This window comes from Papio anubis, chromosome 1 (assembly GCF_008728515.1).
Source record: "Papio anubis isolate 15944 chromosome 1, Panubis1.0, whole genome shotgun sequence".
Taxonomy (NCBI): domain Eukaryota; kingdom Metazoa; phylum Chordata; class Mammalia; order Primates; family Cercopithecidae; genus Papio; species Papio anubis.
The window spans coordinates 180147092-180170024 of record NC_044976.1 but is presented as its reverse complement, the minus strand read 5'-3'; the positions used below and the strand labels follow the sequence as shown (position 1 = coordinate 180170024).

Here is a 22933-nt window from a genome sequence, read left to right as displayed (position 1 = left end):
GAAACCCAGTGGATCAAAGGTTAAAATGGTCAAACAAGGGATAAATTATGTGCCTGTATTATCCATGTAAATTGTATTTTCCCCATAGCAAACTCCGTAGTCATTGGAATTCTTTTCTTCTCCTTCCCTCTTTTTACCCAGAAAAATGCCCCCATGTTCCAACGCATGGAGCCCTCATCTCTGCCTCAGGAGATCATCGCTAATGCCAAAGCCCTGCCTTACCTCCAGCAGGACCCCGTTTCAGGCCTGTGAGTAGCACCAAAACATCCCTGGCATGGCTGCTTGCAATCTGTCACCCATGCTGTTGTGCAGACCCCAAAACTCACTGCTCAGAAGGGCCTAAGAACGAATACTCTGAGCTTGAGTGATCGTTTTTCTGAGGTTGAATATCTTAAAATGATTTTCAGCAGGAGTAAGAGAAAAGCAGACTAAGCATACTTAGCACTGTGGTCAGCGTCAGAGACGGCGATCACTGTGAATGAACAATAGAAGAAGGGAGTTTCACTTGTCTTTTAATATACTTGGGTCTTAGTTGTAGTTCTGTTGCGAAGAAGACTGATCTCCTCTCTAATTCTTGGCTATCGCTTCCCTGTGGATCTAGTGTGCTGCTGGAAGATAGAGCCTCCCTCACGGGTGCCATGCTGGCTGAGTGTAAGAGAACCAGTAGTAACTGCTTTCCCTGAGGTTGACACTTCTAGAGACACTATTTGCAGGATCTCACTTGATTCCCACTCTAGCAGCCTACTATACCCTGGAGGTATATATTAATATCACCACTTTACACATGAAGAAACTGGAGACTAACTGAGGTTAACTACGTTGCCTAAAGTCATGGCTAGTAGAATGTGGACCTGGAATTTAAGTTCCTTATTTCTGACCCCAGAGTGTTTTCCCTACACCATGTTTTCTTTAATAAACAAAAGGGACCTTATTCAGAAAGGGACCTTACTTTTTCTATAATAGGAGTGAAAATAAAACACAAATGAAGGAATTTTCCCATCCTTCTGAGTGATAAGCCTTAGCCCCAATTAATCTACTATAGCATATGTATCTCATAACATTGTATTTCTGTCATCAGCATTTAGTGTGCACCCAAAGAACACAAGTCTTTCTACTCAATGTAAATGAGCTTTTGTGATTGGATTTAACAAAGTCCCAGTTCTTACAAAACCAGGAATCACCAAATCGCGCATATATATATACGGAGTCTTGCTCTGTTGCCCAGGCCAGAGTACAGTGGCACCATCTCGGCTCACTGCAAGCTCTGCCTCCTGGGTTCACGCCATTCTCCTGCCTCAGCCTCCCGAGTAGCTGGGACTACAGGCACCCACCACCACGCCCGGCTAATTTTTTGTATTTTTAGTAGAGACGGGGTTTCACAGTGTTCGCCAGGATGGTCTCGATCTCCTGACCTCATGATCCACCCGCCTCGGCCTCCCAGAGTGCTGGGACTACAGGCATGAGCCACCGCGCCCGGCCCAAATCGCATATCTTAATTACTAAGAGAGTGATACCCAGGACTTGGGAATGAGACCTCTGTCGGAGTCATTTGGAATTGCTCAGATCATTTCTTTCTGCCTGTGGTGCTGGAGATCTGTTTTTGAAAAGCACTGCTTTCAGATATCAAAGTCCAACACCTTTGGAAGAGAAGACAAGACGAAGAGTCATGACCAAGGCCATTGGTTTATATATATATAATTTGATATATATACTATATATGTGTGTGTGTGTGTGTATATATATATATATATATAATTTGATGTGATGAAGTGCAGGGTGTGAATTCTCCTGTCCACAGAAAACAAGTCGGTGTTTATCTTCTGCTTGTGTAGGAGGGAGGGAGGGAGGAAGGAAGTACGATCGGAACAGTGGGACCTCTCCACTGGAAGGGTTTATGCTGTTTTTTGTTTGTTTTTTGTTTTGCCAGTCCTTGGCTTAGAAATGGGGGACACACCCCCTAAATTGCAATCTCTGTTTTATCTACATTTTGCTATACAAATTAACCCCCCACCATAGGATCACTCTGGCTTTTCTCCCATATATTTATTGATCCATTTACTCATTGATTTTTACCAATATTTTTTAAGAGCCAATATGGCCCCAGAGCTGGCTTAGGCACTGGGGCTACGGCAGAGAACAGGTCCCCATGGAGACAAATCTGGAAGAAGAAATTACAAGAACAATACAGGCAAACAATGCTGAAGGGTGGGCTGTTGTGATGTCATGGAAACAGCTCACCCAGTTTGAGGGTTTAGAGAGGCCTTCCTGAGGAAGTAACATTTGAGTGAGACTTGAAGACAAGCTCTTCAAGAGTGGTAAGAAAAAGTATGGTAAGTTTAAGGAACCTAAAATCTGTCATGATGGTTGGAGCATGGAGAGCTCAGAGGATGTGTTAAGTTACGGATTTGGAGAGATACACAGGGGCTAGTATTTTGGGGGCATTATAAGCAGGACAAAGAAGTTGGATTTTGTCTTAGGATAATGGGGTTTTATGCATCACAATGATGTGATCAGATGTGTGCTTTTTAAAATTCAGTATAGACTAAAGGGATTGGAGGGAAGCAATTCTAGAGGCAGGAACACCATTTCGTAGGTTATTACAGTTGTGTAAATTATCACTGAGAGTAGCTTGGACTAGCAAGATGGAGACAGATGGTCAGATGTGAGATATTTGGTAGATAGACTGGATAGGATTTGGTGATTGATTTGCTACTTGGACTAAAGGGGAAGGAGGAAGCAGAGGATTCGGGGTGAAGCCTTTGGTAGGTGCATGTTGGTGTATTTCCTGACATGGGGACACTGGTGGACCAGCAGGCTGGTTCCTCAGAACTGTGTTTCTAGAGCAATGCATCATTGTTCAGTAGAGGTTGATCTAGGAGTACAGTGGTAGACATAACAGATAGGGTCACTCCCTCAAATATGATGGAAAACCAGACATTAAACAGAGAGACATTGGAAAGAAGAAAAGTTGCATTTTCAGTGATTTAATTACGGAAAGAGTTTACAGGGCGGTAGGGAGTTGGAGTGAAGTGTTCTGCACCCTTGGAGTTGCCTCTATTAAAATCTCGAGGCAGAAACAAGCCTAGCCTATCCAATGAACTAAAAGAGGCTGGCGTGTCTCGAATTCAGGGAGCAAAGGGGAAAGTGGTACGAGAGGAGGTTAGTGAGGTAGGGACCAGATCGCGAGGGAGGCTGTGTTCAGAATTCTGGATTCTGTGCCCCAGCTTGACAAGGTTTTCAAAGTAGGAGATCACTCTGGCTTCTGGTTATTCAACTCTGTTAAGTGATTCCAAGGGTCCTTTCCCTCTCTTGAGGATTCTATAATTATTTACTCTCTGTAGGACAAAAAGGAACCCATTTCTTTCTGAGACATGATCTCACTCTGTTGCCCAGGCTGGACTACAGTGGCACAATCGGCTCACTGCAGCCTCAACTTCCTGGGCTCAAGTGAATCTCCTGCCTTTGCCTCCTGTGCAGCTGAGACCACCCCAGGCATGTGTTATCACTGCTGGCTAATTTTTTTTATAGAGACAGGTCTCGCTTTGTTGCCCAGGTTGGTCTCGGACTCCTGAGCTGAAGCTATCGTCCTGGTTTGGCCTTCCAGAGTGCTGAGAGTACAGGTGTGAGCCACAGTGCAAAGCCGAGAACTCATTCTTTTACTGGCTGTGCTCAATCTTATTCCCAGTGGTTCTCAGGAGATGCCACCGTGAGGAAGATGACTGACATTAGGCAGGTCATTTAAATATCGTGAAAACTCAGCAAAAGCTGTCACTGGAAGCAAGCGGACAGATTAGGTGACTCTGCTCTTCACATTCTTCTACAGAGGAAGACTCTGATCTTCCTCTGTAATCTAAAATTCATACCTATGGATTGTTTTTAAGTAACTGGCAATCCTTGCTCATGCCTTGAGTTTTCCATTGGATGCAGTCATTAGCAGTAGACTTAAAAGAAATGGTATCCCATCTCTCCCTCCTAGCTCCGCCACCAAGAGAGCTGCTACCCAGCCACTTACCCCGTCCTTCCTGCCATACTCTGGAAGCTCACTCTGCGTTCTTGAGCAGGTGAGATGGTAGCTATTACCATACTGGTGGCAGTCAGCCAATAATTTGGCAACAGGCACCACATTCTCCAGAAAGCTTGGCTGCTTCTTTCTCTCCTAACCAGCCCAGTGGATCCCCCATCAGGTTAAGAGTGTCTGGAAGTACTAGACAGTGGTTTAACAACAAGCCTACTGTGCCAGTTCTCCATTCTTTTCCCTTGGAGGCCTCTAAACAACTGGGCAGACTTTGTCTCTGTCCTCTTTTCTCTCCACCATTTAAACCTCTTCCTACATTGCCATCAACCAAGAGGTTTTCATCTCATCACCACATCAGAACTCCTTCTCAGTTCACGAACCAACAGACTTAATGTATGGTACACAGTAGTCCTTCAATAAATGGCAATGGAATTGGACTGAATTGTTTTGTTCGGCCAGGGATGTTGGCAAAACAAGACCACATTCTTACTGTGAGTAGGGAAAATTTTTTAAAAGACCATGGCTGCTTAATACTGAAACAAAGTGTTCGCTGTGTAAACTAGGGTGTTTCTCCGCCAAATGGGGAAACTGAGCAGAAACAGGTTTACAATCTAGCATTGGTTTTCCATATGGCTGAGTGTGACAAATGATGTCATTTGTCATAGATATGCTAGTCCTCAGAATAATGAATGGTTCCAAAGGCAGGATGCAGGTTGAAAACACCAGTCTCTGTCTTTTCCAGTGTTCGTTTGTTTTTTTTTTTTTAATTTCAGGACTAGCCACGTGTAAGTTACTAGGTTTACAAAAGCCAGTCAAGGCTAAAGGGTGTTGCCCTACTGGAGTGGGAACTGCTAGTGGCAGCCGTGACATTACTGTCCCTCATTACTTCTGGATTTGACATTGCTTTTCAGGAGTGGCCGGAGTGGATACCCTTCGATGAGTCCACTCTCTCCCCAGGAGATATTCCAGTTGGCTTGTATGGACCCCGCCGATGATGGACAGTTCCAGGAACAGCAGTCTCTGGTGAATGCATGAGTTATATGACCTCAAAAATACTTCCGTGGTTTCCTAATCCCTCTTGCTAATTTTAATACATAGTCATGGTCCGTCAGGAATATCCATTCTGGTAGTTTAGCCAATTGCCCTGGAGGTGTCCTGCCTTAGCCCTTTTCTAGCCCAGTTTCTCATGTGCTCTGACAATGTTCCCTCTTTAGGTTTTATAGTCCCAGAGGTCCCTTCCCTGCAGCAGGAACTTAAATTGCTTTAGGCCAAGCCCTCTTTGTTTATGGCCCTGAGTATCAAGTGTAAGACCAGAAGTCACATACAAAATCTTGCCTTTGATGGGGAGCTTGAAGATGCATCACCAGAGAATGAGTGACACCAACCCTGCCTCTTAGTGTACCTAGGTACAGCTTGTGGGACACACGAATGCCCCATATCATTCCTTAGTGATGCCCACCTCCTCTAGAACCTAGCAGCAGCATGTGCCACAGTGACGAGCTCCCTGCCAGGAGGCACAGAAGACTGTCCTACCTCTGCTCTGTGTGGGTTCAGTCACATTGTCCCTTTTGGTCACAATTCAAAGACATTGTAACAGGCCACTAAAGTCACTTCCCTGACCCCAAAATGAGTTTATTAGCATAAATGGTAAAATTCCTGGCCGGGCCAATGGCTCACACCTATAATCTCAGCACTTTGGGAGGCTGAGGCTGGTGGATGACGAGGTCAGGAGATTGAGACCATCCTGGCTAACACAGTGAAACCCCATCTCTACTAAAAATACAAAAAAATTAGCCGGGCGTGGTGGCGGGCGCCTGTAGTCCCAGCTACTCGGAAGGCTGAGGCAGGAGAATGGCGTGAACCTGGGAGGTGGAGGTTGCAGGGAGCCGAGATCGTGCCATTGCACTCTAGCCTAGATGACAGAGCGAGACTCCATCTCAAAAAAAAAACCCAAAAATTCCTGAGACCTATTGAGTCAAGTGAAAGCTTGAAGAAGAGAGGAGAGATTGAAGTTTTGGCTTAGCTAATACAAAGCTAAAATATGGTTCCTAAACATTGACTTTACCATTATTCCTGGTTCAGGAGCCATAAGCTCAAGGTCCCCCACCCCAACCTCAGCTTAGAATTGAAGCCCAAGCAGTCATTGGACTGAAAAGAAAAAAAGACAAAACCCAACCATTGCAAAAGTCTGTACAGACAGCTTGTACTAAGTGAGTTCCATATCATTTAAATTCTGATTCAGCTGTGCCTCTTCTCTCCCCTTCATTTCTCTCCTGATCCCTCCCTGCTGCTACTGTGTGCCTCAGAGCCACCCTGAATGAATGACGTGTGATGGAATGAGCACCCCCTCAGAGGGCGAAAAACACGCAGTGGCTCAAACAAATGTATTATTCTATCTCCTGCGAGTGCTGAGACAGAGAATCGTGCATGGTTGTGTGGGGGAAGACAGTTTGTCCAGACACCCCCAGGGCTGAGTGAGTGACTGCCTGAGGGTGTTCTTGATGAGGCGGGTAGGAACTCGTGGAGTCATTCTCTGCCCTCCCCTCTGAGGAACTTAGCACCAAGACCTGTGGAATAATTGGTACAGATAGTTGGATTCTTAAAAAGGCCTCACAGCATTTTGCCTGCCTGGGGATGTGTCTAGTGGGAAAAAAATTGCAATAATGTGTCCTTTTTTTCACAGGGAGACTTTATGACATCATTTCTGCGGGTTCCCCAGGGCTGAGCCATAGTGCCAGGACTTTTTGGATATGTGTTCATCTCATTGTCAGTACTGGTGTCTGTAATTCAATTCAGGTGTCAGCCTGTGCTACACACTCACCACTGTGTACTTCTGCCCATCCCTCGGGGCCGCTGCTCCATGTCCCGAGGCGTGGCCGTGATTGTGTGTGTGCATATGGAGTGTGCGTCTCACACCACCTCTGATACCTGTAGACTGCAGTGTTGTTACCACGTCTGTTTGGAGTCAGAACTGTGTGCTGTATCACTGTAACTCCCTCAAGAGCACCATAGCACATATCTTGGGAAAGTACCCCTCCCATACACACCGGAAACCACTCAGCCAAATGGTCACAGACACTAAGGTGGGGGTCCCAGACATTTTCTTTTGGGCAATGCCCTACATGTTTTTAGGATGTCATTTCCTAAATATAAAATAGCTTTTTCTGGTACTATCTCCATCTGCCCAAGATGTTCTTAGATCTTTTAGTTGGGTAGCCCACGTAAACATCTCCCATACGGCTCTTTATGCAATGATACTAGCTATCTGTATAGAGCATGCACGACTGCCAAGCTAACATTCTTTAACCAGGAAACTAACAAAAATGACAGAACCTTAGAGATTTGCAGTCCAACCTAATAACATTCTAGGCTGGCACAGCTCAAAACAATAGCTCTTAGCCACGTGTGGCTAGTGCAAATAAAATATAAACTATCTGATTTTTATATTGATTACATGTTGACATGCTAATATTTGGATATATTCAATGTTATTAAATTTCTTTTCACCTTTTACAACATGGTTACTTGGACATTTAAAATTCTGCAAGTGGCTTGCATCATCCTTCCATGGGACTATGTTACTCAGGGCATCCCTGACAGCCACATCTTTGGATGGTTTCAATCAGAAGAAAACTCTTAAAGTCCTGTGTCTTAAGGCTTGAGAAGACATAGTTGACATCAGAAATTGTTGACTTCCCTTAGAATACTGGTTTCCATTTAATTGATAAAAGTCTTCTTCAGATTAAAAGAAAAATCCAATGCTACCACTTCTTGAAAGCGAACTTCACATATCTGAAAAGTATTATACCCAACAGTATTTGTTGCAGAAAACAATAAAATCTGAATCATTGCTTAGTGATGAAAAATAGGTGACCTTCAGCACTCAATCCCAGCTAGAGCTTCCTGTCTGGAACATATAGCGCATAGGTGCACACAAAAACACACATACACATACAACTGAGACCTTAAAGCTGCAAGTCTCTCTTTTGAAAGTCATTCTTGAGGAGGCTGAATTGTCCACTGGACGTGAGAAGCAATGAGATGAAACCAAGTCCCACAAGCTTGGCTGTGTGTTTATTTCCAGGAGCCAGAGGTTAGTGAATTAAAAAGCGTGCAGCCCTCTAACCATGGCATCTACCTTCCTTCGGACACCCAGGAGCATGCGGGATCTGGGAGGGCATCCTCTATGCCACGTCTGACTGTGGATCCCCAGGTAAAAAGCAACCACCTACCTTAATGCAGTGGCATCCGGGCTGTATTAGCTGGGTTATGGAATAATATCTGATATTTGCAGGTGAGCCCTTGACTTGCCCACACCCCTTCCCTATAAATAAAACCTGGCTCATGGGCCTTCTCTAATAGAGCCTGCTCCTCCAGTGTTTTCAGTGACCCCCTAACCACAACAGCCCAGCCAACAAAATTGCATACCTCACTCTGGACGGGCTATACATCCTCAAGATTCAACCAGCCATGCAAGAAATATTTTCCAGGATTTTCTCTGTGTACTTTTCCATCCTTTTTTCGTTTCCTGACTCCTCCAGCACATATGCAGTTACTTACACACACAGGTCTGTGTCAGGACTGTCTGTCCTAACCAGTGCAGGCCACGCCTCATTTCTTTGTCTGTTTTCCTGGCTGCTTTCTCCTTTCTGTCTGTCTTACATCAGGTTTTGACAGAGACAAGAAGTTTTTGTGGATTTGTTTTAATATGTGTGGCAAATCAAAATGCTGGAATTTAAAATGGGGCTAGGTGGGATTGATGGCAGCAGAGCGAGAGTGATACATGCTTAGCACTTGTTAAATTGCAAGCTCTCCTAGGCTGAAGAGCAGAAGGGCAGGTACTTCTCTGGCAAGGGCATTAGAAAAAAAGCAAAGCTATGTTTCTTTCATGGGGTAGCCTCTTAGACAATTGCCGTCACATGTTTCAAAGCAGCACGGTATTTGCTGCAGCCCGGCTGTGCCCATGGTAGAGGGCTCTGTGGGAGCTTGCACAGTGCCTGCCTGCATTCTGCTTGGCTTTGTACACTCAGCTACAGGAAGAGAAGATCCTGGACCATTTCCAGTGACTATGTTAACATAACGTAAGGATACTTTCTTGAACAGTTTCCACCAGCTAAGGTTTGAGCAAGAGAGATTCAAAAGAAGTTACCATTTGCAGGGGTTACAGTTTGCCTTCCTCAACGTCTCAGTCTTGCCGCTTCTGTCCTTTTAGATCTTTTCAATCATTAATCCATACCTTGTGTTTCTCTGGGGGCTTGTATTTCCAGGTGGTGACAGACCCTAGCTCCATGAGACGTTCATTTTCCACTATTCGGGATAAGCGTTCAAATTCCTCGTGGTTGGAGGAATTCTCCATGGAGCGAAGCAGTGAAAATACCTACAAGTCCCGTCGCCGGAGTTACCACTCCTCCTTGCGGCTGTCAGCCCACCGCCTGAACTCTGATTCAGGTGAGGTCTTCAGTGTCCAGCTCTTTCATCAGGCAGTGGGCTCCTGCCCTGATGGACTTACTCTCCAAGCACTGTAGATAACCAGAAAAGAATTGAGAGACAAGGGTTGAAGAAAGTGAAGGATGCTCCTTACCAAAGGGAATTCCTGTATGTGACTTAACATCCTGAAACAGGCCAAAGCCCTCCTCTGTGTTCACCAGAGAGGCTGTTGCAATCCCTTCCTTCTGGAGCAGGGCTATACAAATCATTAGAATTGAGGGAGCTTTTCAAATAGCCTTCTGCAAAACCACTGGGGCTTTTTAGGAATGTATTAGAGACTCACTGTGAGGACTGAACTTTAACCACCAATTCCACTTCAACACTTCAACCCAAACAGTGCTACCTGGAATTATTTCCTGTGTTTTAATTTCTTTTTCTTTCTTTCTTTCTTTGTTTTTGAGACAGAGTCTCGCTCTGTCGCTCAGGCTGGAGTGCAGTGGTACAATCTTGGCTCACTGCAAGCTCGCCTCCCAGGTTCACACCATTCTCCTGCCTCAGCCTCCCAAGTAGCTGGGACTACAGGCACCCGCCACCACACCCGGTGAATTTTTTGTATTTTGAGTAGAGACAGGGTTTCACTGTGTTAGCCAGGATGGTCTCAATCTCCTGACCTCGTGATCCACCCGCCTCGGCCTCCCAAAGTGCTGGCATTACAGGCGTGAGCCACCGCGCCCAGCCTGAATTTCTTTTGAGCTTTTCGCAAAAAAAAAAAAAAAGAAAATTTAGTCTGGCTCAACCATTTTATTTTATTGGATAAAGAAATGAAAGTTGAAAAAGCAGTGACTTGTCCCATGTCATAGGGCCATTAAGTGGCAGAACTGGGACTAGCACTGGGATCCTTTCATTTCAATCCTGGACTTCTCACCATGGCATTATGTTAGGTGTGTTATTATTTAGTTCACAGAAATTTCTTAATTCCCTTCTGCTGGTGCCACCTTTCCCTCAAAAAGTTACACAGCCATATTTATGATACAGAGAGTTCCTGAGCCATATTGTTAACCAATATCCTATATTGTGTGTAGCATAAATAGATACAGAATAGACTGCATTGTTTGACATATGTATCTCTACTGGCACCTTGCAAACTTAGCTGCTTACAAAATAGGTAATTTGTTAGCCTGCCTTTCTCCCCTGCTTCCCTTTCAGATCATCTTTTGACATACCTGGAGAAGCCAGGATTCTTTTAGGGGCCTATCTTTGTTCAGGCTGCTACAAGAAATTCCCACAGACTGGGTGGCTTAAACAACATGTGTTTGTCACGGTTCTGGAGGCTGGTAAATCCAAGACCAACGTGCCAGCAGATCTCTGTCTGCTTTCTGTTCTCACATGATGGAGAGAAGAGAGAGTGGAAGCAAGCACTCTCAGGTCTCTTCTTATCAGAGCACTAATCTCATAATGGAGGCCCCACCCTCATGCCCTGCCTCCTAACACCATACCATCAGGAATAAGTTAGGCCTCAACCTTTGAATTTGGGTGGGGACAGAAACATGTGGTCCATCTGAGGGCCCAACCCCAGGCTGTGATGGGATACTTGGAGAGAAGTCCCTTCATCATCAGTGGTCAGAGTAGGCAGAGTTATAACCAAGTGCTTTTGTCACCTCTCACAGGCCACAAGTCTGACACTCACCGCTCAGGGGGCAGGGAGCGAGGACGATCAAAAGAGCGAAAGCATCTTCTCTCTCCTGATGTCTCCCGCTGCAATTCAGAAGAGCGAGGGACCCAGGCTGACTGGGAATCCCCAGAGCGCCGTCAGTCCAGGTCACCCAGTGAGGGCAGGTCACAGACGCCCAACAGACAGGTGAGCACAGAGAGGAAGCCAATCTACAGCAGAAGGACACGGGAGGGTGGGCTGTATAATTACATGCAAGTCGTGGGCATTTAGCAAACACATTCAAGTACCCACAAAGACTGGAATTTCATAGGAAGCTTTACCTATAGTGCGTAGAGGTTAGCTGCTCAATGCTTGTGTACTCAGAGATTATCTGAATTCACAGAAAACCAGATTTCCCCCAAGGAAGATGGTGTCTAGAGGTCATTCCATTCCAGCCTTCGGAATCCAGAGATATAAATAGGTTGACAGATGTCTCAGCCAGATTTTGGAGGACAGGATGGTCCTTTAGCCAGAAAGGTTCCTTTGACCATCTTGTGATCCTCAGTATTTGTGAGAATGGTGATTCATCTCTCAGCCCAGGATTCACAAGTCAGAGCAGTTCACCCTCATTTACCTAGCTTCCAGCTGTCCCAGCAAGACCATGCCTTTTGCTGAACCACCAGCCTGGTGCATAAGGAATAACTATCAGAGCTGTATGAGAACATTCATCAACTCTGTGTTACTCCTCCTCACCGTAGCCCTATCTCTAGTCATGGCACTTTGATCCATAATAGGAGACCCCCTCAACAGAAATGATCAATGGAGAAAAGGCAGGGCTGCTAATGCAGACCTTTGGAGACACAGCAGCTGAGAGGTTTCCCTTCTAGAACAACAGTTTTCAAATTTTAGCGCAGAACAGCATTAACCCATGAAGTTTACTAGCACTGCACATTCCTGGGGCCTGAAGGATTCTAGTGAGACCCAGAAATCTGCCTTTGAAAAGACCCCTACATAGGATTCTGAGTGGGAGGTTTGTAGGTCACACATACCTTAAGAAATGCTCTCTTGGAGGTTTACTTCCCAAAACCTGGGCTCAGTTTCCCTTGGGAATAGGTGAGGGCAAGTATGGCCTGAGCCAACAACTGCATGTATCAGGTCCAGAAGTTGAGTTCAGCAAACCACTGAAGACACGGGTGGGAATAAGGGTTTCCCAGACAGAGCAACTCCAGCGTTTGTTCACTTTCCACAGAGTTGTCTTTCTCAAGTTTGAAGTCTCTCTTTTAGTGTGCCCCTTGTTACCTATGTAGAGCTTCCTTAGTAGTCCAAGTGCTTGTTCCACGGACCTGCCACCCCGGCATCACCTGGAAGCTTGTTAGAAACGCAGACTCTCAGGCCTCACCCCAGATCTTCTGAGCCTGCATCTGCAGTTTAACCAAATCCCCAGAGGTCTGTATGCTCATTAAAAGTCTGAGATGCCCTGGTCTAAATGTTCTTGACTCCTTAATCTCTTCAATCCTTGTGTCCCTGAGTGGATGTGAATACTACAGGGAGCTCCAGCGCAGGCCTCTCCCCCACAGAATTCAGACTCCAAGGACTCTCTTAAAAGAGTTGCAAGTAGGGATCATGCCAAGCCCAATCTAACACGCCATGTCTCTCCTGCTATCCAGGGCACAGGTTCCCTAAGTGAGAGCTCCATCCCCTCTGTCTCTGACACCAGCACCCCAAGAAGAAGTCGTCGGCAGCTCCCGCCCGTCCCACCAAAGCCCCGGCCCCTCCTTTCCTACAGCTCCCTGATTCGACACGTGGGCAGCATCTCTCCACCTGCTGACGGAAGCGAGGAGGGCTCCCCACTGACCTCCCAAGCGCTGGAGAACAACAACACTTGCCTGACCGAGTCTTCCAACTCCCCGCACCCCCGGCAGGGCCAACATGCCTCCCCACAGCGCTACATCTCCGAGCCCTACTTGGCCCTGCACGAAGACTCCCACGCCTCAGACTGTGGCGAGGAGGAGACGCTCACTTTTGAAGCAGCCGTGGCTACTAGCCTGGGCCGTTCCAACACCATCGGCTCAGCCCCACCCCTGCGGCACAGCTGGCAGATGCCCAATGGGCACTATCGGCGACGGAGGCGCGGGGGGCCTGGGCCAGGCATGATGTGTGGGGCTGTCAACAACCTGCTAAGTGACACGGAAGAAGACGACAAATGCTAGAGGCTGCTCCCCCCTCCGATGCATGCTCTTCTCCCACATGGAGAAAACCAAGACAGAATTGGGAAGCCAGTGCGGCCCGGGGGGGCGGAAGAGGGAAAAGGAAGATGGAAAGACACCATGCATTATCAGAGAAGAGGAAGTAAAGGACAATCGGAACACCAAACCCACCAAATTGCTTTATTCCCCTTTGCAAGATGGGCACTGCCATAGTTCTGCCTCTTTGCTGGGGAAAGAAAACAGGAACGTGGAGGGTTATTCCTGCAGGAGAAGGGACATGAGGATGGCTTTGCTTCCCCTTGCCCCTTCCCACTTTTCTAAAAGCTGTGGAGGGATCTAGCTGGCCTATGTCTACACTCAGTGCCCTGAGAAGCCTGGAAGACTTTCTGGCTCTTAACTGGGGAGTAGTGGAGACCATAGGAAAGGACTCTCCTCCCTCACCAGCTCTTACGCCTCAGCCAGCACCACTGCCACCAGGGCAACGCAGCAGCATCTCACGCATAACCCTGTGGCTTTCTTCCCCCAGGGCAGCACAGGCTAAGTCAGGAACATCGGATACCAGGGAGGGAGGAGAAAGCCGAAGCGAAAGGGGTCAGTGTGCTGAGGCAAGCAGCAAGGGCTGGTCTGGATGAGAAAAGCCATAGCCCGGCAGCCCCTACCATGAGGGAGACGGTCAGAGAAACTGGTGGTGCTGGGGGGTATAGCCCCCCATCCTTGAGGCCTGTCACTCACAGTAGGTGCTGAGAGTTAGTTAGGACAGGTCAGGAAGTTCCCCAGGGTCCACAACGGTGCCTAAGGCTCTGGTAAGGGTGAAGGTAAAAGTATTTAACAACTGCTGTGGCATCAATGTAAGTGGAGTTTGGTTGTAGTGCTGGAGCCCACGCTGTTCCAGGCATTGGCTCTTTAGATGCCAGTCATGGGGAATGTGGGTAGAGTAACAGGGGCCACCTAATGGACTCAAAACAGAGTCTGTTTTCCAACCAGTGTGGGAACAATTAAATATGCACAACAGTGCTACGGCCACACCAGCACCTCCTGGCTGAACGTCAGCCCACACTCTGGTTCGTGAGGCAGCAAGGCCAGTGCTGTGCCAAGCCCAGTAAGGCCAAGTGCCAGAGGCCCAGCCTTCCCTGCCACTCCTCTGAGAGGGCAGAACACACATATCCAAGTAGGCTACCCACCACTGGGTAGGGACTTCTGTAAAGATGAGAAAGGCGGATAGATTGAAATAAGCTTCTAGGAAAGTCTGGATTTACTGAGGACCTCCCATGAGGCAGGACCATTGGGACCGCAGCGTCTGCAGCTGGTGTGGGGTTCAGGTCAGTTTGTCAGGATGCTTTAAGGTGATTAGTAAATATACCTCAGCTTAGACCTGGGCTGCTCCTTCTAGTAAAGTGGGCTCCAGTGGGACCTCATCATACAGGATGATAAGACTGGGGCCCTGGTCACCTTGAATATTCCCCTGGGCCAAGATGGGGCTTCACCCCTCCCCAGAGTAAGAGCTGGGGCTGACAGTGCCACCCTGTCATTCCTAACTGCCCAAATGCAGAAGCACTGAGCAAGAGAGCCCTTTCTTGCCAAGCCAGTGCTCTTTTGGTACATGGCATACAGCTCCATTGGAGGGCACACATCACTGGCTTTATCTGGTGGAAATGTACCTTTCCCTTAAGTTCTTCTTTAGTGCCATCACAGCAGGGGAAAGGACGGGGCCCTCCTTCCCCCCCACCCCCACAGGAACAGATGGAGCCTGCCACCCAGGATCCTGATCTGCCCTGCACTGAGCACTCAGTGGATAAACACTCTTCTCCTCTTGGGCAGGAGAAATCCAGAGCTGTTATTTTTCTTAGAAGGAGCCTCTTTTTCCCCTATTTTTTAAATTGAAATATATAATAGCTGCATCAGCCCTGAAAAGCCAAATTCAACCACATGGCTGGAGAATCATTTGTCATGGCCCTGCCTTCTCTTCTGATACTGATGGAGCTTCATGACCCATGGTCAGCCCCCAAACCAAAGCTGTCCCAACAGAGGAGGCCAGTGAGGCAGAGACAGAGCTCTCCCACTCTCAGACCCTCTTTCGTCTTCATTTTCCTCTCCCACTTAGCACGTGTGTGCTTGAGGGTGGCTGGGAATGTGATATACAGTACCCTGATCCTAACAGGTGTGATCATTACATAAGACGCTGATGCTGGGCCTTGTTTTGTTTTTAAAGTTTCCTCTGCTCAGTGTCATTTCATGCCAAAGTGCTGCTATGGGCTGCTTTGTGTGTATGAAATTGCTTTTTCCACTTCGGAAATGCAGCTTTCCCTAGGGGAAGGCCTACAACAGGACGACTATTCTGAGCCAGCGAGTCTATTGCATGGTGTTTTGAGAAAGGGAATTGTAGTGATACCTTATGCCATTTCAACAGGAGAAATGCAGGCTGGCAGAGCAATTACCAGAAATGGAATTTGCCTGCAAGTAGTATAAACACTAAATTTACTGTGCCAGGAAACCTTCCTGAACTCCTTGAACTCATACACACAAGTATCTGAGTCCTGAATAAAGTGTTGGAAGCACTGCAGATGCAGTCACCTGACTGACCACCTGGTTTTTCTATTACCAGTGAATTTCTTTTATTCACCTTCCCTTGACCAAGAAATTGGGTTTCTTTTCCCTCAGCCTGCACTTACTCTTCTATTAAGACCAGAAAATAAAATAATTTTCTGTTGAGTCACAAACTCATCATCATGTTTGGTTTTCTGCTGCCTCTGAACAAAAGTGAATGCCAGCCTTCCCTTGCTAGGTGTCAGAGCCTGCCTCCCTTGAAAAGAGGCCCATGTAGACCCCAACACCTGTTCTTTTCTCTGGTTAATTACAGCAGCGTCTTGAGAAATTCCATGCAAAAGAAGACTACAACCAGTGTTTGAGATATACCACAAGATCAAATTTGGGCACTGGCGGTCCCCTCAGAAGACTCTTGAGTCATATGTTCAGTTTATCTTGCTAATATATGACTTGTCTTCACCATCTCCTCAAAACAGAGTGAAGCCAAGATAGAGGAAGGTAAAAGGAGGAAAGAAAACCAAGGCAGGGAGATGATGTTCTAAGTAGATTGGCGTTTAGATATCCCTCATTTCACTTAAGGCTCCAGACAGACTCCAGGTAGGGAATGCATGTCTGTCTCTTTCTCTGTATCTTTCTCTTTGTCTGTCTCCCCATCTCCTAGAGGACAAAGTGCCAGCGACCTTTGGACAGGGGCAGGGCTCCAGCCAAGGTGCCCCTGAGCCAGGGTCAGCATAGAATTTCCTGCCCCGTGAAGGGCTGGCACTGGCTAGCAGCCCCTTGGCTCCACGTGAGTCATGAACACAATTGTCAGTGGGGGTCTGTGCTGCTCTTCTAGCTGAAGAATCTGTTTGTCTTCTGGGCTTCACTTGTAGTCCCCACTCAATGTCTCCATAGGGCACTGAGATCACCAAGAACACTGCCCAGAAGCTAAACTCCAGATATTCTAGATTTTGACCTCCCTTGACTCGGGCCACAAAGAGGAGACCCCATAATCCACCTCTCAGCCAGTATCTCCCTTCCCTGCACAGATTCCCCCCCGACCCCATAGAGCCTATGTGGTGAGCATGAGGGTCGTCTTCCCTCTGTTCTCCCATCTGAGCCTCCGTTTTGCTGCATGTTAGCACTGATCCAACTCCGGAGATGGTTAATTCCACCCAATCCAAGCTTATTTGCTTGCCTGACTGACTCCACCACTCTCTCAGCTATTGGGGAATGCTGCATTCTAATGAAATAGGGTTTGGAACTCACCTGGTGCTCCTCGCAAGACGACTGACACGCGGTGTAGGGTGTGGGGGTGGACATAATGCCCACCCACTGGATAAAAGCTCATGGCAGGAAAATGAGGTCTCTCCTGGCATAATGGAACAAAAATCTCAGATAATCTTGATTTTTAAAAAGTTCTCCATTTTTCATTACATCCTACTTCTCAGCCCTCTGGATGTTTCATTTTTTTTGGACAGAGTGTTTCTTTAGTGGGTGGGGCCAGGGACAGGTTGAGGGATATTTCTCAGCTCATTTATAAGATGATAAATATTATGAGGTTGTATGTAAAGAAAAAGCAAATGTATAGCAGAAGGGGAGCAGATAGATAGCTACCTTTCAGGGATTTTGAGACTTGAAAGTTAAGGAATTTTTACTGCTATTTTTGTTCATCAGTTTCACATCTGTTATGTTTTGAGATCCTCAGAAGCCTAGGGCTAGTATATGCCAAGAATCCTGGTGAGAGGCGTTGCCATGCCTTGGGGTGAATTCTTCCCCACTAGCTCTCTCACCCAGCCTGCAAGTTCTTCCCTCATAGATCCCAGAGCAATGGGCACCATCCAGGGGGTACAGGAGAGGACGTTATGATGCAGGAAAGAAGGAAGAAGTGGGTCCCTTGCAAGTGGCCAGAGAATGATGGTTTGACTCCAGAAAGAGTCTCTATGGAATCAGGTTCGGGTTTGGATAACTTCTCTTTAAAATATCTCCACACTGAGACTCTTATTTTAACAAAATCCAAACAAAATTAACTCAGGGCTTATGACCTAACCTTTGTAAGAAGGTGATCAAAGAGATCCCACATTAATAAGCACTGCCTACAGCAGCAGCTTTGCCTTTTTGTCTTTTGCTGTTTCTTTTCTGAACCACCCTGTACATCATAGCCAGGTCTACCCCAGATAGAGCAGCAGCTGATGGCTTCTCTGCTGTCTGAGGAGGGAGGGCTTGGCTGCAGAGCTATGGTGTTTTGTCAGCTGTTAGGTGCTACAGCCCACCCAGTCAGAGTACATAGAGTACATAGCGCTTTAAGGGACAAAGGAAAAAGAACAGAACTATCTTTGCTTTCCGGAGGCCATCTTTTTCTTTCCTTGAATCCCTTGTGCTTTAACCTTCTGAGGTTTATGCATCCCAGAGAGGTCACACCAAGCCAAAGAGAACAAATTCATAGATTGTCCCAACCTACCCAAAGGGCCTGAAAATCCTCTCTGAACAAAACTCAAGACAGTTGAGAAGTATGAATCGGGCTCATAGCAAAGTCCAATTGATGGCTTTTGAGGCTGGGGCATCCCCAAACTGCCCTTCTATTTTTGTAGTTTTGCTTTCTTTTACCCACCCTCTCTCCGCATGCCATAAGTAGAGGAGTTAGAATCTTTACCTTCTAAATGCAAAAGGAGATTTTATAATAAGCCATGCTACCTATAAATACATTATTGAGGTTTGTATTTTTATTTTTGGAGGTATGAAAGAGTTGAGTAGAGCAAGTCAAAAGAGGTGTGGGGATTTATGTTTATTTTTATTTGTTTGCGGTTGTTTGGTTGGTGGCTGGGTTTCTTGTAACAGACCTATTATGGAATAGTAAAGAAGGATACCTTTGTGATCTGCAATGTTTCTGAATCTGTTTCTCTTTAGGAAGTGATTGCCATCAAATTTAGTGATATGATATTTGAGTCAAAAATCTGAGGTTATAGTACCATCTCTGTCTTTTCTCTCTGGTCTCCTTTTTGTCGTCTTTCTCCTTCTGTCTAAATTGGCCTCTGTCTTTTTCTAAGGACATAACATATAACCCAAATTAATGAAAAACTGCCCTAAAACTTCAGTGAAAGCCAAAGAGATACAGAATTTTTTCAGGACATCTTTAACCAATACAAAATTTATGTCTTAATAAGAAGGTAATTTTTACAATAGTGTAGTAATCTGATAAATGAAAACTATTGGAAGTCAATAGTTTTTTATGTTCCAGCTTTCTGTATTCAAACTTGTGCCTTCAGCAAGCATCTCTTCACTTTCTTTCCCTTGTCAACTGAAATATGAATGTTTGGCTAACTCATGATGTAAAGTGTCTGTTAAGTTAATAATACATAATTTAAAGTACTTAGTCTCCACAAAGCAATTTTAAAAAACCTTCACTTGTTAGATCCCATGAAGTACCTATGAAATTCTCAGCATTGCTATAAGCATTTGATTTTTTTTTTAAAGGAAACTTTCTGTTTAATGGAATATGAATCCAGGATTTGCTTTAATTTCACTCTGTTCTTCCTATTTTCCCTTCTTCTTCTTGTTATCTAATTTTGAAAAAAACCTAGACTTTTTTTTTCTTTTTCAATCCAGAAAGTTGGGTTTTCATGATCTGAGCTTCCTTGTGTCACCTTCTCTTTGTGCAAACTTAAGCCAGTCATAGATCGTCACCCAGACATATTCTCCAACCCAACACTGGAAATCTGAACGAATCTTTTCTCTTTTTGTCCTACGAGTTTGTCAGAGATAAGAATGGATTGCTGTCTACATTCTACAACCAGACCCTAGACTTTACACCAGGCTGTGCCACTTCCTCTTCACTTCACTCAGAGGATGGCCCCAAAACTGAAAAGGAAATGAAACCATTCAAATATACCAAGTCTGAATTTGACTTGATTTGATGACTCAGTTTTCCTTCCAGTACTCTGATTTTTTTTATGGCAATGGCCTATATGGCACAAGAACCCACCACTTAAAGCAAATCTGTTAAACGTTTTTATAAGGGATGAGCAGGAAAAACATACTCCAAAATTTTAAAGTGCCATTAATCAATTTTTAAAAATAAAGGTACTATGAAATGAGGGCTAAACAATGTAATATAACTACCAGTTAAGGTAGACAGTAGTTGTGGTCTTAGTTACATTTGATATGGAGTTGTATAATATTAGGCAGATCCCAGTGGAGTTAGTAAAAACATAGGTATTAAGTTTTAATGGCTACCAATTGGGATATATACTTAGCCTGCAGGCTGAACTTTAGTCAGTGTTTTTCTATCCTGGTGTTTTGTGAACCAGTCAAAAGTTATACAAAGCCACCCTAACTGCTGCAATTGCAGAGGAACTTGCCTCTTGGTGATATTAGAGGGCAGTCCAACTCCACTCAAACTGAGTCCAAGATTTGAATTCACCCAGAAAAACAAATGGAGGAGAAAAGCCTAATTCACTAGATGTGTTTGGCATTTCATGGCTGGGACAATGGAGTAGAGGGTAGGAAGACAAACTGTAGAACAAAAGCAAAGTGAGGTAGAAAGTAACAGATCCCAGAAGGGGACAGACTTAAGAGATGTGTAACCTTGGATCCTCTTTTTCACTTAGATTATGGGTAAACTTCTTAGCACAAGACTGGATTCAGAGAAGTTCTTTCTGTTAAACTCACCTAGGGTAGTGGATTTGAAGGCCTCAGAGGATTAATAGATTCCCGAAATTCTCTTCCAGACCTGAGAGATGGAGGGAAAGAGATTCTTGCTTTAAAGCGGCTCGAAGACCATCTTTATGACTTTAGCAACTCTTCAACATAGTAGCACCAATAATGGAGAGATTATATTAACTTCCTAGTGGTGAGAATACCATGGGATGGGAGAAGGGCCAGTGAGTGGGACGGGGATGAGCTTCATCAGGAACAGATTTCAGACTCTGCAGGGTGCACCGGTTCTAGCCTCAAATAACAACATTGCAAGGAGGTGGACTAGAGGGTCCACACCCTCTGTCCTTTGGGGCCCATGGTCAGGCCATTCCCTCTTTGTTTTGCTCCTAGAGGATGAGCATGTAATATGAGATCAGGAGGGAAATTGGGTGCTCTGCCTCAGGCTGTTAAAATGCTGCTACCTGCATTCTAAAACGTGCAAGTCGTGCCCCACAAGACACCTCCTTAGGGCAGCATCCACTGTGGTGTGCCAGCCTGACACCCCTGCAGTCACGGTGTTTGAATGGCAGCTGATGCTGGCCCACCCAGAGTATCGGTGCATCTCTCCTAAAGCCACAGTTCAGCACTGCATGTTGACCAGGTGGATATCCTGTAATATAGATGCTCGTTTGGATCCAAAAGGAAAACCATTAAAAATAAAAGAAAGATGAAAAACTTTAATGTTTTGGGGGGGATAAAAGAAAAGAATAAATAAAACCTTGTTGTAAAGAATGTATCGGCCTGATTTCCCTCACTTGATGTGTTTCTTTGCTGCTACCAAAAAGGGAGATCATGGGAGTGAAGCCTGCCAGGACCCTCAGGGTAAGCTGGCAGCAGGCTCTGCAGCTGCACTTAGTTGGGGTCTGCTCACACCACTCAGGAGGAATTCAGGAGGCTTTCAAAGTCCCAAGGACATCCTGGCCCTGAAAGGTTTTCTTTTACTAAAAATGCACTTTGTGCTGTGTGTGGTAGCTCGTACCTGTTACCCCAGCTATTCAGGAAGCTAGGGCAGAAGGATTACTTGAGGCTAGGAGTTCGAGACTGGCCTGGATGACAGAGTGAGACCCTCACCTCTTAAAAACAAAAAATAGGAAAAAAATACTCTCTGCCTTGGATAATATTTTTTTAAAAAGATTCCATACTAACTCATTCCCTGAAAGAGATAAACAGATTTTCTAATCAGGACATTGTCCTGATCTCCAAGTGAGGAATTTAACAAGGTAGGCAAAGAACTTCCTTATGGAACAACAGAGCTCTGTGACCGGAAAAACTATGACCAGTCTCCTCTCTGAAAAAAGGTGGGATTATAGGACACCAGCTCAGCCACCAAGTTCAGGAAGTAGCTGATTCCCAAGACTCTTAGGAGATACTGTCCATTCTTCCTCCTGTCTACATCCCTCCCCATTTCACTGCAATTGCTCCCTTGCCACAGGGAAAGCAGCAAGCCCCAGGCCCAGGCATCCATTTGATTTGCCACTCCGAGAACTGTCTGCTTCATTCTGCTTGGGGAAATATCATCATCTAATCCTAGTGTTAATTATTTTACTCTGAGCAACGCTTTTATCATTTAGATAGAAACCAGCATTCCAAAATAAGTCCCCTAAGTTTGAGCCAAGATATTTTCTTGAGTCCTAAGATATATGACTTTATTAGCTAGGATTTTTCTTATGATTAAAAACATCCAAAAATGTGATATGTTGTCATCTCTCAGGGAGGTCTAGGTCCTTGGAGGCTGGATTTTAGAAATTTCTAAGATTCTCTACAACTCTTAAATTTTATGTTATTTTTCAATCATAATTTGTTTCCTGTGGCTTCTATCACCATTGGAGTTAGAATTTGACAACCTTTAACTTCATACTTTTATGAGATAATAAGTTGGTTTCTTGGGCAAAAGTTGGTTTGTAAGCAATTTACATGGATTGATTATTTCTGTTCTTGTTTTCTTCTAACCTGGAACTTAGGTCCACAGTTTTCCACAGGCTAATGGCACTAGGAAACAGATATAAAGGAAAACAGACACTGTTCTGAGTTTCTCTTGAGTGTTTTTGTGCTATGATCTGATCATCTGTTGGTTACCTTTACACATTATGTTCCTAAACCTTCTATTCTGCCTCTGGGATATTAGAAACTTGTCTTTACTTTTGTATCACATAACTTTGCTAATGAGCTGGGAAAATTCCCAAACTAAAGACCCAGATTTCAGTTTTTTAAATATTTAATCACAAAATATTGGGACTAGTCACAGGCGCACATAGCCCGGGAACTCCTTAAACACCTGCAACAAAAAGAAAGAAAAGAATAGAGGCTACAAATGCAAGTGCTGGAATAGAACCAACTGAGGTCAAACCTGTGCACCACCAGTTACATGCTGTGTGGCCCTGAATTGGCCACTTAACCTAAGACTCACTTTCTTCA

General features: G+C 45.4%; 1 protein-coding gene across 11 annotated transcripts in view; it reads left to right on the top strand.

Moving 5' to 3' along the window:
• The window catches only part of CACNA1E (calcium voltage-gated channel subunit alpha1 E), a 498649-nt gene extending 476109 nt beyond the window's left edge, over window positions 1-22540 (top strand). For 8 of the 11 annotated variants that reach the window (XM_017951640.3, XM_021929885.2, XM_021929872.2 and 5 more), the window contains 6 exons: window positions 142-248; window positions 4927-5038; window positions 8100-8228; window positions 9283-9463; window positions 11110-11300; window positions 12761-22540. In XM_017951640.3, the coding sequence (XP_017807129.1) occupies window positions 142-248; window positions 4927-5038; window positions 8100-8228; window positions 9283-9463; window positions 11110-11300; window positions 12761-13303 (1263 nt within the window). In that variant the 3' untranslated portion in view covers window positions 13304-22540. The remainder of the gene's footprint in view (window positions 1-141; window positions 249-4926; window positions 5039-8099; window positions 8229-9282; window positions 9464-11109; window positions 11301-12760) is intronic. The other 3 variants (XM_021929889.2, XM_021929894.2, XM_021929887.2) reach the window with 1 other exon arrangement.
• The last annotated feature ends 393 nt before the right edge of the window (window positions 22541-22933 follow it).